This window comes from Desmodus rotundus, chromosome 1 (assembly GCF_022682495.2).
Source record: "Desmodus rotundus isolate HL8 chromosome 1, HLdesRot8A.1, whole genome shotgun sequence".
NCBI classification, from domain to species: domain Eukaryota; kingdom Metazoa; phylum Chordata; class Mammalia; order Chiroptera; family Phyllostomidae; genus Desmodus; species Desmodus rotundus.
Window position 1 is genome coordinate 148,605,070 of NC_071387.1, and position 13,200 is coordinate 148,618,269.

The following is a 13,200-nucleotide window of genomic DNA, read 5'->3' on the forward strand; positions in this document are numbered from 1 at the left end:
GAGATTTGGCTGTTATTCTTGAACAAACACTCCTCAGATTGCTGTAAACTTTTGGTCACTTTCCTGAGTTCTGGTGTAGTTAATTCTGACAATTTTTCCAGTGTTCATATTGCTTTTATGGAGGAAAGGATTTTCAGTGGTCTTTACTCTCCCTTTCTTCTGGATGTCATTTTTTAATTTTAATCCTCACCCAAGGATATGTTCAATGATTTCAGAGAGAGAGGAAGGGAGAGAGAAAAAGAGAGATGGAGATGTGAATGAGAAACATCAATTGGTTGCTTCCCATATGTGCCCTGATCAGGGATCAAGCTGCAACCTAGGTATGTGCCCCTGCCTGGGAATCGAACCTGCAATCTTTTGTTGTATAGGATGACAATCCAACCAAACGAGCCATCCAGCCAGGCCTGGATATCTGTTTTTTGACACTAAATCAATTAATGATGTGCTAATTAAAGCCTGAAATTCTCCCTGGAGTCCCCCGAGGGTTAGTTTCTTTATTGATGATTTGTCAATGGATTTATGGGTCTGACAAACCCTGGCTTGATTATTTAGGTGGCCTCTGGAAGAGTTTCTCCTATGAATTTTCTCTAAACATGATTCCTCTCACAGACCCTGGTGACTGACGCTGATGACACAACATGGTCCAATTATGTAAACAAAGGCCCCTGGGGAGCTTGCACATGGGATGTCTTTCTGTCCTCTAATACTTGCCTATATTCTTTCTCTTGCTGCACCATATCCTTTTCCTTTAAATAAAAGGCTATGGATACTCTATGGAATTTGCTAAATCCTTTCAAATAATCAAGCTGGGGAAATTTTTGCAATGATATGTCCCTACAATGTAGTACTGTGCAGCTGTAGGAAAGAACGTGAAATATATCTGTGAATTCATGTGGACAGATATTCAGGATATATTGTTAAATAAATAAAATGTAAGGTGCAGAATTGCATTTTTAGTATACTATTTTTTTTGTAAGGAGAGAAATGCAAAGGTATATAATTGTATTTGCTTGATTTGCATAAGTAAATGCTGAAAGGATACATGAAAAATTGTTCAAATTATTAACTATGTAAGTGGTGAATGCAGGATAACTCAACCCATAAATTTTCATATTTTGACCTAAAAATTTCATGTTTTGATTTTGAAACTCATGAATATATTACTTATTCAAAAAGTATATTATCAAGGTAAATGAAGAAAAATTGTCATGTAGCCCCAGAGAGTAATAAAGTACTACAGAGGTTCATTTTAAGTACCAAGAAATAAAGATGGGAAAACAGTAGACATGTCAAAGCATAAACATAAACAGCAAAAGTAAATAGTGACACAAGATACAAAGGTTAAGTTTCACCTGGGGAGCATATAAAAGGCTTAAATAATGGCTTTAGCTTAAAATTTCTGATTAGCAGCACTGGTCACTTTTTGGGCAGGATATTTCTTTGTCGTTGTGGGTATCCTATGCCCTGTAGGATGTTTAGCACCAATCTTAGCCTCTACCCAGTAGATACCAGTAGCAATCCCCACAAAGCTGTGACAACAAAAATGTCTTCAAACATTACCAAATGTCCAGAGGAGGAGGACTCCCAAGACTCGCAGTTGAGAATCACTGCTTTAGCTGATGTGAATAGCAGGTAGGTTTTCTAAGCAGCTCATTAAAAAATTTTTAAACTATTTTAGTTGGGTTTTTTTTCTGTCAACTGATCTATGTCCCAGAATTACTCTTTCATTGAGATGTTAAATATTTCATATAATAGTATTTAAAAATATTTCATATAGTATTTTCCAGTTCCCTTGTTATTAACATAAGCACAACTAAGCCACTATATTATTTTGTAACTTCTTTTGAGTGGCAATAATGACTCATCAGAGATATTTTCCCTTTTGATAAGATATTTAAATTGAATCATTTGGTGTGATTTTATTACTTTGAGACCTTTTGTGTAGTAGCCAATCTTTATTTCTTTAACGATATTAAAGAAATGGAATTAAATACGTGTATCCATGTACTCACTTTTCAATAGAATTTCTTATATAAAATTGAGGGAAGGCATACCTCTAACATGAATTTGAAATAATTTTGTTACAACTCCTTTTCTTTTTTTTAACCTTTCTTTGGGAGTCTGGAATCCTTCAAAATCCTTCCAGAAATTGTCCTGGGGGTCATAAGGACAATAATTAATTAGCACCACATCTGTGACAGTCCCATCTGACAATGGCCTAAATCCTGGGGCCCCTGCTAGTTCAGTAGCTCACAATTCTGGCAGCCTGACTTAAGACAGGTTTTGCAGAGAGAAATAGAAGGAGCATCGCTACCAAACTCTACCCAGGATCTTCTGCCTGTGGTCATAATTATTTTAAAACATGATTGTTTTGTTTCTGAAGAGAGCAAATCAAACCTGGAATCAGGAGGCCGGTCCACAGATTATAGCACAACCATCTGTGTGAACTTGGTGCCAACTCTCCCTTCTCCATCTTGTCCTGGAAAGTTTGTGTGCGGGTGTGTTTTGGTATTGCTTTTAATGTGATTAATTTCAGTATGAGGAGTGGGGAAGATCACATTTCCCAAAGAATCACCTGGGTTTACCCTGTCTCCTCTCAGGTGGGAGGGTTTTCTCATGAAAGAGAGACACAGTTCCAAGAAATAAAGCGGAGACAGTTCTGTGCCTGTGACGGAAAAATTCCCTTCGTGCTGAAATAACTGGAGGAGTTTAACGACGGAATACACTCAAATAAATCTTCAGCCAGCAACAGGATCTTTAACCACCCTCTCCTCCCTCTTCCGCAGCGCCTCCTTAGTTAGTACTTGCAACCCATTCCCAATTCAGCCGAGAGCGCACGCAGATGCCGAACTTCGCTCACAGGCCCGGGACTCTCCCCAGAGCATCGCTAAATTGCAAACAGATGCCCCCACGCCTAAGGCCTCACCGACTAGGGCACCGCCTGGGAGACGTGTTCCAGCTCGGTTGTTTCCGAGTGGAAAAGTTGGCCGCTGGGTTGTTTTATTCTCTTTTCTTGGAAAAGGCTGGTTTTGAGAGCAGGATTCCCCTTTCCCCAGGCAGGGAAGCGGAGAAGCAGACCGGGCTCCGGAACTGGACACCCAGTTCTTGGCATTTGCAGAGCCAAGTGGCGGCTTCTCGCCCAGTCCCGACCGGAGGTACAGCGGCCCTCCCCTGTCCTTCACCTGGAGCAGCAGACGCCACGCTTTTGGGTTTTTTCGGCCCCTCCTCCAGCACGCCTTACGAAAGGCTCCACGACGCCAGACCTTGCTTCCATCCCAGCACTCGCAGCCTGTGCTGCGCGAGTCCCGAGCTTATTAAGGAGGCGAATTTCGCGCCGAAGATTAGGCTGGGGAAGAAAGTTCTGACCGCGCGGCTGTCCTTCGCGGGGTCATTTCAGAACGCACCCCCAAAAGTTCAGGTTCTTAAGCCTCCCCGCCCCCAGCGCACGCATATCCGATGTTGGCCAACGGGTGGGCTGCCGGCAGCTCATCACTGCTGTCGAGGAGCTGAAGGTGCTTTGTGCCTCTCTCCCGACAACACCTGGACCGCACCGTGGCACACCCAACAAATCCCAGGAATCCAAATATCACTGCCGGAGGGGTCCAAATTCGAGTTTGTTCAGATTGTCCCCACCTCGCGCCGACTCTGGAAGCCTCTTTGCGAAGTCTTTCCCTTCGACCCCGAAGGGGCGCACGCGTGGCTTCGCCGGGTCCGCCTCTTCCCCGGGCTCTTGCGGGAGGGGTGGGAAGGCTGGAACCTGGATCTGATTAGGTGGGAGGGGGAAGCTGTGGTCCCAAACGCCCTCTCCCGTCTCCCAGCTCCTCCGGGAGGAGGAGGGACGGTACAAGAAAGGGGGGGTCCCACCCCTGAGCACTCGGCCGGGGGCTCCGAGCTGTCGCCACCGTCTCCCGGGTCTCACCTCATCCCCTCCAGGGGTCCCCGCCATGGGACCCCGTTCCAGCTCCGGCTTCTACGTGAGCCGCGCGGTAGCCCTGTTGCTGGCGGGGCTGGCAGCCGGGCTCCTGCTGGCGTTGGCTGTGCTCTCTGCCCTGTACGGCCACTGCGCGCGCGTCGCGCCGTCGGAACTTCACGACTGCGGGGCCCCGGACCCCAGGCCTTCCCGGCCAAGCGGGCAGGGGGAGTCGCCGCCCGCCCGGAAGCCCGGCCCCACTCGTGAGCCGGCGGTGGCGGTCACGCCGGACCGGCGACCCTCGGGGCCCTGGGACCAGCTGCGCCTGCCGTCCTGGCTCGTGCCACTGCACTACGAGCTGGAGCTGTGGCCCCGGCTGCGGCCGGACGAGCTCTCGCCTCCAGCGCTGCACTTCACTGGCCGCGTGAACATCACTCTGCGCTGCACGGTGGCTACCGCGCTGCTGCTGCTGCATAGCCTCTACCTGGACTGTGACAGAGCCGAGGTGCGGGGTCCTCTATCCCCGGGCACTGGAGACGCCACTGTTGGCCAAGTGCCGGTGGACAAAGTGTGGTTCGCATTGGACATGCAGTACATGGTGCTGGAACTCCGCGAGGCCCTGCAGCCTGGGAGCCTCTATGAGCTGCAGCTCAGCTTTTCGGGCCTCGTGTACCAGAACACTAGGGAGGGGCTCTTCCTCAATGTCTACACGGACCAGGGTGAGCGCAGGTAAGGCCAAGCCGGCCCGGTCCTCCTCGGTCCCCGCGTCCGTCTGTTTAGCTGCCCACCTGCTTCCAAGCGCGCGTGTCTCCAGCCCTTCCCAAGCCTGCGGGAGAGCGCCTCCTTCCTCCCCTTGCTTCCAGAGATCCTGCTTGGAATAAAGGCTTCGAGACCGCGGCCACTTTTCATTCCCATCCCTGTCCATCCATGTTTCTCTCGTTGTCCCTTTTAAGGTCGCTGCTCCCCTCAGAAGTTTGTCGTTCTCGTCAGAAAGTCCCCGTTTCCTCTAACCCTCAATTTCTTCACTGCAGTAAACAAACCCCTTGGTATTCATTGTCTGGTCCCGGGACCAGCAACAGCTGTAATAGTTGCGGGGTTGAGGGATCAGAACTTGCGTTTTAACGAGGTCCGCAGGTGATTTCCGGGCACAAAGTTGGAGAAGCCTGGGGCCACCGCACCCTCGACCTCTCCGCTGCACCCCCCTCCCCGCCACCCCTCCTCACTCAGCTCCCTACTCTGCCTCCTTTTTTCCTCCGGGCTCTGTAACTGCTGCTCTAACAACAAATAGACTCTCGTCCGGGCTGTTTGCTCTCGCAATTTTTCTTTGTGCTAAAGTTCTCCAACTCTTCGGAATCCCCTTTATTTCATCCCCTCCCACTCCCTGCCTGGGGCCCGCATCTGGTTTTGCTGGTGAGCAGCGGTATCCCCTACCCCACCCAGCTCTTTGAACAGCTCCGCAGAGTGTCCGTGCCGGCGCGTTTGGGATTCTTCTGCTGGAAAAATACATAAAAGTGATGACAGGCCGCCCCTCTGAGTTTGCAAGCTCACGTAGTGTACATATGTTCTCTTTATATTCATTTGAGTTAATGTCTCCCGCACGGAATATTTCCAGTTCAAGAATTGCCTCTTGCCACGGTCTGCGACCACATTACTTGACTCCTGCGAGCATTGGGGGATAAATGGTTTAGGACGGTGGAAGATACCAAAAAGGTCTTTTAGTTTTCTTTTCTTTTTTCAGTTGAATGTATCGGGGTGACACTGGGTCGCAAAACCATACAGGTTTCAAGTGTACAGCTCAATAAAACATCATCTACATTCTGCATCACACACCTGTCACTCCAAGCAAAGTCTCTTTTGATCCCCATTCCACCTCCTCCCTTTGCCCACCTCCACCTGGCCCTCCACATCCCCCCTTCTTTCTGGCCATCACCACACTGCTGTCTGTGTCTGTGTGTTATGTATATGTGGGTTTGTTTGGTTGTTTTTTTTGCTTAATCCCTTCACCTTTTTTCACCAAGTCTCCCCAATCCCACTCCACTCTGACAGCTGCCAGTCTGTTCTGTGTATCCATGCCTGTTTCTATTTTGTTCCTAGTTTATTTTGTTCATTAGATTCCACATAGAAAGGTTTTTTGTTTTTGTTTTTTTCTTCAAACTGGCGATCTTCACTCACGCACTGGTGGAGCATTTGCGGTTTCCACAATTGCATGTACTTTACCCTTTATTATTAGAGAAAATGTTCTCAGATGTTCTCTATGAGAAAGAAACCCACTAAATTACCCCCTAAATCATCTCCTGTATTATTTTCAAAACTTCAGGGGTTTTAAAATAAGTTTAATAAGCTGCCTTAGTGGATGTGTAATCTGTAACTTTTGTTTTTAAGGACAGCATGCCTGGCTTTTCTCTTTCAAAAATGCATCAATGCTTGAAAAATTGTTTCTGAAAAGTTTCACATTAGGATGATGTGTAACTGGACTGTGAGCACTGGAAACCTTTTGAAATAACTGTGTAGTTCAGGGTGCAAGATTGTTCAGAGGAAAAAAATGCCCACTCTGTGCATACAAATCTGATAGTGGTTCCCGCCGTCAGCAAGTAAATCATCTGTTCACGTATCTCTTTCTTCTTCCTGAGGGGGAAGTTTTAATGGGGCTGTGACTCAGATAAACTGCTCCAGCAAACATGGGAAAGTCCCTTTTTCTATTGTGCTGCCAACTCTAGTGGTAACCGGAAACCATATTTTGAGAACATTAAAATTCAAACAGACAGAAATCTTAATAAAGTTTTGCAGATGTTCATAGAGCAAGGTGGAGCTCCAGAATTGTGGCCTCTTAAAGGAGCTGTTGCCTCAAAATTGTTCTTTAGGGTCTCTGCTTCTGAAGCCACAAGGAAAAGAGACATCTGAGTGGCTCTCTCTTTGTTAAAAAGGAAAATTAGAATTAGATGTTTGAGATAAATAACACCAAACCAAGACCTTTTTTTACCCAATCAAAATAATTCAGAAAAGGAAAAGGACTTACTTGAAGCCAAGACCATGAAGAACTTGGACAAAGTGATGACGTGGTGAGACAGATTTTAGATACCCAACGGGCCTGAGTTTGAACCTGAGCCACGTGCCTTGAGCCAGTCCCTCTACCTCTCTGAGCTTGTTCATGGAAAACACACAGTAGGTGTCAGCCAGTAGAGTGCTGGGAGAATTAAATGAGAAAGAGAGGGGCCCTGACTGGCAATCTGTGTAGTGGTGGCTACTATCACCAGCTCAGGGTGTTATTGTTCGGAGCACCATCCTGTTATTGAAACTTGGAATCTGCTGAATTCCTGGTAGATATGAGTTTAAGAAGAGGATTCTCATATGGGAAGCAACTGCCTACTGATTTTTCATTTTTCTTAGGATGTCTATAGTTTCAGATGCAGCAGTCAGAACACATTTACCTCTTTTCTTTGGTGACCCTTTATCACAGTGGGGACAGGCTAATGTTTTTAAATAATTTCACTCAACACTAAGGGAAATAAGAAAGAAAATCATTCCAGAAAATGATTTTCAAAGGGCATCACTGTCTCCCATTTCTAATGTTTAGGTTATGATTTTCTACGTTCAGAGGTTTCTAGGTATGCTTCCCATCTGTTCTTGGCCTTCTTCCCCTTGGCAGGGCCCAGCACGTTTCTGCCATGTAGGAGCCCCTCCTGGATGCCTTGGACATGTGCTCTGTGTGTCAGTGTCTGGTTCCCTCCTTCCCTGTGTAGAAACTTGAGAACAAGATCCAAGTCTTGATGTTCCTCAAAGCAGTATTTCCCAAACTTCATCTATTGGCATATCATTATCTCAGGTTGTGTCATATTTGCATATCCCTAGCCACATTATTCGCTTAAAGAAGTTACTTGATTTAAACAAAAATATTAAGTAAATTTATTGAAAAGCAAGTCTATATATATCATTGTCATAAATGGGAAACCATTTGCAATTTATCAATTGTAACAGCACAGACTAATACAACAAATACTAATGCTGGTAAGTATGTGCATCAGAACCATCAGAGGAGTTATTAAACATGTGGGTTCCTGGAGCACACCCTCAAAACTTCCAGGTCAGCACACCCATGCTGATAGTGTCGACACACAGTGCAAGCAACCCAAGTGTCCACTGATGAACGAATGGCTAAACAAAATGTGGTGTACACATACATGGAGTGTATGATTCAGCCTTTACACGGAAGAAAATTGTGAAATATGCTACAACATGGATGAACCTTGAGGACATTATGTAAGTTACTTAGAGTCGTCGAATTCATAGAGACAGGAAGTAGAATTGTGGTTGCTTAAGCACTGGGGGAGTGGGGAGTTGTTTAATAAGGAACATTTTCGTTTCCAGTTTTTAGCTATTATAAATAAAATTTCTATGAGCAATTGTGTATAAGTTTTTGTGTGATTGTGAGTTTTTATATTTCTGGAATAAAGGCCCAGGAGTGCAATTGCTGGGGCATATGGTAGTTGCATGTTTTGTTTTTAAGAAAATGCCGAACTCTTTCCCAAGGTATCTATGCCATTTTACAGTCCCACCAGCAACGTGTGAATGACAGCTTCTCTCCATCATGGCCACCGTTAGGTATTACCACTGTGTTTTTTTAGCTGTCCTGATAAGTGTATGATGATATCTTGTTGTAATCTTAATTTGTATTTCTCTAATGGCTAATGGTGTTGAACATCTTTTCATGCTTATTTGCCATCTGTACATTACTTACCTTCAGTGAAATGGTTCTTTATCTCTTTTACCCATTTTCTCATTGAATTGTTTTTTACTGTTGAGTTTCGAGAGTTCTTTCTATATTTTATGTCTGAGTCTGTTGTGAGATATATGGTTTATGAGTATTTCTCTCAGTCTGTGGTTTGCCTTTGCAGTTTGTGAGCAATGTCTTTGAGAGACCAAAGTTTTTAATTTTAATGAAGTCCAATTTATCAATTTTTTATATGTCATGCTTTTAGTGTCATGTCTAAGAACTCTTTTTTTAGGAATCTTTTTTTTTTTTTTGAGTAGTTTAAGGTTTACAGCAAAATCGAGAGGGAAATGTAGAGATTTCCCATACGGCCTCTGTCCCCACACATGCAAGGCTTCTCCCACTATCAGTATCACTCACCAGAGGGTTGTTTTTTTTTTTTTAATACTGAAGATGAACCTATATTGACACATCATAATCACCCAAAGTCCATAGTTTACCTCAGGGTTTCCTGCCCGTGTTGTACATTCTATAAGTTCAAACAAATGTATAATGACGTATGTCCATTATTGTAAAAGCATACCGTGTGTATTCACTTCCTGAAAAATCCTGTTATCTGCCTATGTATCACCTCCCCACCCACTGGTCTTTTCATTGTGTCCATAGTTTTGCCTTCTCTAGAATGTCGTATAGTTGGAATCCATTATATATATTATATATAGTTATATATATAATATATTTGATATTTAGGCTTTTCAGATTGGCTTCTTTCACTTGGTGATATGCAATTAATGTTTATCTTTTTCATGGCTTGGTAGCTCATTTCTTTTTAGCACTGCCAAATATTCCACAATTTGTTTATTCATTCACCTACTAAATGGTATCTTGGTTGCTTCCAATTTTTGGCAATTATGAAGAAGTGATCTGAATTCTTTTGTGTGGATGTACATTTTCAATTCCTTTAGGTAAGTACCTAGGAGCAGAATTACTGGATTATATGATAAGAGTATGTTAAGTTTTGTAACTGTAATCACCAAACCGTCTTCCGAAGTGGCTATACCACTTCACATTCCCACCAGCAATGAATGAGAGTTCCTGTTGCCCCACATCCTTACTAGCACTTGGTGTAAGTGGTCCAGATTTGGGGCATTCTAGTAGTTGTGCAGTGGTATGCCATTGTTGTTTTAATTTCCATTTCCCTGACGGCGTGTAATGTGAAACATCTTTTCATGTGCTTATTTGCCATGTTTCTTTGGTGAGGTGTCTGTTGAGGTCTTTGGTTCATTTTTAATTGAGTTGCTTGTTTTCTTATTATAGCATTTTAAGAGTCCTTTTATATTTTGGATGGCAGTCCTTTATGTGATATGTCTTTTGCAAATATTTTCTCCCAGACTGTAGCTTGTCTTCTCATTCTCTTTATATTGTCTTTTGCAGAGCAGAAGTTTATAATTTTAACAAAGTCCACCTTATCATATGTTTCTTTCATGGATCATGTCTTTGGTCTAGTATCCAAAAAGACATCACCATACCCAAGGTTATTTAGGTTTTCTTTTCTGTCTTATCTTGTAGGAGTTTTAGAGTTTTGCATTTTACATTTATGTCTATGACCCATTATGAATTAATTGTTGTTAAGGGGGTAAGGTCTGTGTCTATATTCACTTTTGTTTTGCATGTGGATATCCAATAGTTCCAGCAACATTTGTTGCAGATACTGTATTTCCTCTATTGTATTGCCTTCACTCCTTTGTCAAAGATCAGCTGACTATATTTATATGGGTCTATTTCTGGGTTCTTTATTCTGTTCCATTAGTCTATTTGTCTGTTTTTGTCTATTTTTATTTTACTGAAGGTTTTTTTTATCATAAATGGTTTTTGAATTTTGGTAAAAACTTTTTTGCACCTATTGATATGATGATGTGATTTCTTATTTAGTCTGTTGATGTGTTGGATTACATTAATTGTTTTTCAAATGTTGAACCAGTCTAGCACACCTGGGATAAATACCTCTTGGCTGTGGTGCATAATTCTTTTTATATATCGCTAAACTAAATTTGCTAATATTTTGTTGAGGATTTTTACATCTTTGTTTGTGAGAGAAATTGGTCTACAGTTTTATTGTCTTATAATAGCTTTGTCTGGTTTTGGCATTAAGGTAATGCTGGATTCATAGAGTAAGGAAAAGTATATTCTCTCTACTTCTATCCCCTGAAAAAAACATTGGAGAATTGATATTATTTATTCCTTAAATGTTTCATAGAATTCACCAGTAAACCAATCTGGGACTGGTATTTTTTGTTTTGGAAGATTATTAATTGTTAGTAATTATTTGATAATAATTATTAATTACTGATTCAATTTCTTTAATAGATACAGGCCTATTCAGATTGTCTGTTTTTTCCTTGTGCAAATTTTGACAAATTACATCTTCCAAGGAATTAGTTCAGTTCATCTCGACTATCAGGTTGTAGGCACAGAGTATTACATAGTATTCTTTTTTTAAAAAATTTTTATTGTTATCCAATTATAGTTGTATGCCTTTTCTCCCCATCCCTCCACCCCACCCCAACTGAACCTCCCTCCCTCCCCCAGCTCCACCCTCCCCCTTGATTTTGTCCATGTGTCCTTTATAGTAGTTCCTGTAATCCCGTCTCCTCACTGTCCCCTCCCCACTACCCCCTGGCTATTGTTAGATTGTTCTTAACTTCAGTGTCTCTGGTTATATTTTGTTTGCTTTTTTCTTCTGTTGATTATGTTCCAGTTAAAGGTGAGGTCATATGGTATTTGTCCCTCACCGTCAAAAGTCCTAGAGGAAAACATTGGCAGGAAAATCTCAGACATTCCACGCAGCAACATCCTCATAGACACATCCCCTAAAGCAAGGGACATAAAGGAAAGAATAAACAAATGGGACCTCATCAAAGTAAAAAGCTTCTACTTCAACGATTTTAAGTGATAATGTGTTTTTAATTTTAGTTTTCATGTGTTTGTTGCTACTAATAGAAATACCGAATTTTATATGTGTCTCTTATATCCTATGACTTGCTGACCTCACTTACTAGGTCTAGTAGGTTGTGTGTGTGTGCGTGTGTGTAGATTCCTTGGGATTTTCTATGTCCCGAGAACATCGTGCCATCTGAAAATAGAGAGTTTTATTTCTTCCATTCCAATCCATAAGGCATTTGTTTTATTTTCTTGCCTTAGTGTGCTGGCTAAAACTTCCAGCACTATGTGTAATAGAATGGATACTCTTGCCTTTTTCCTAAACTTAGAGGAAAATTTTTAGCCTTTCACTGATATGTATGATGTTAGGTATAAATTTTTGTATATATTCTTTATCAAGTTGAAGAATCTCCCCTCTATACTATTTCTGAGAAGTTTTTTTTCATGATGAATGAGTATTCATTTTTTTCAAACATTTTTTTGCATCAGTTGGTGTACGATCATGTGATTTTTCTTCTGTTGTCTGTTAATATGGTGTATTATATTAATTGCTTTTTGAGTACTGAATCAGCTTTTGTGTCCCCTCAGTTTTTGATAAGAGCAGTTGCTTTATAGTAAGGGAGAGGAGTATAAAGCCTTTCCAGTGTGGAGAGAAAGACTGGGAAGAGTAAGAAAAGAACAAATGGACAAAACAATCGTCTTTCCTCTTCACTCTCCTTCTTCTTACAGGGTGTGACCCTGAGACAAATTTTCTTGTGAAAGTAATTTCTTAGGAAATGTTCCCAGGAAAACCCAGCTGGAGAATGGGGAAGTGTGACTGGGAGCAGAAGGATACCAAGCCAGGGTATGAGATCAGTCAAAGTCCCATGGAGGAGAGATCTGGAGGGAGCATGAGCCCCACCTCAAAACTGTCCCCCTAAGGAGTGGAGGAGCAGGAGCAGCTTGCTAGTGTGAAGTGGCTGGAGAAAATTGGGGTCTTTATTTTGGACAAACTAAGGTGAGAACGGTGTGGTCGAAATCAATCGGTTTGCCAGCTGCAGAAAGAGCACGCAGCAAATTGAAAGACCTCCTTCCAGTCACTGTCTGTGCTAGAAAACCTGGCACAGACCTCGGGCTGTGACACATAAGAGAGAAATTTGAGTAATATTAGAAAAAGATTGAGAAATCTCGAAACACGTTCAGTAAACTCAGGTGCACATGACATTGTTGGTGTCACAGAGAAAAGAGGTCATTTCATTTCTCTATAGGGTGTTGAATCTATACACTTCATGTGGCTGAACAGTTTTCTCTGGAAGATGGTTTTGCTCATCAAAGACTTGGATCCTGTATCTTTTGAAAACCAGTGTGACCAGCATATTAGAAAAGCACACCTCATGGATCAGTAAAAAATATTGCTGTGTTTGTTCCACTGTCCTTTTGCAATTAGTGTCTGGGGTAATCTCTCCTGCTCCTGCGTGAATACTCTAGTGTCCTATAATTTCCGGCTCATTCTTAGGTGGCAGATGATCTGGGGTCACTAAGTCACAAATATTGTCCAGTGCAGAAATTAGAAAATCCAGTCCTGCCTGATACTTTGAACTTAATTCACTGTTACATCTCCGTCTTTGCCTGTGCACCCTCACTTCTCCAAGGGTGGGCTGGC

At 42.7% G+C, this 13,200-nt stretch overlaps 1 protein-coding gene across 2 annotated transcripts in view; it reads left to right on the plus strand.

Annotated features, from left to right (window-relative positions):
- Positions 1–3,266: 3,266 nt before the first annotated feature.
- Positions 3,267–13,200, plus strand: part of LVRN (laeverin) — a 58,403-nt gene continuing 48,469 nt past the window's right edge. Inside the window, exon 1 of one of the 2 annotated variants that reach the window (XM_053911641.2) lies at positions 3,267–4,639. In XM_053911641.2, coding sequence (XP_053767616.1) covers positions 3,945–4,639 — 695 coding nt within the window. In that variant the 5' untranslated portion in view covers positions 3,267–3,944. The remainder of the gene's footprint in view (positions 4,640–13,200) is intronic. The other variant, XM_024563336.3, reaches the window with a different exon arrangement.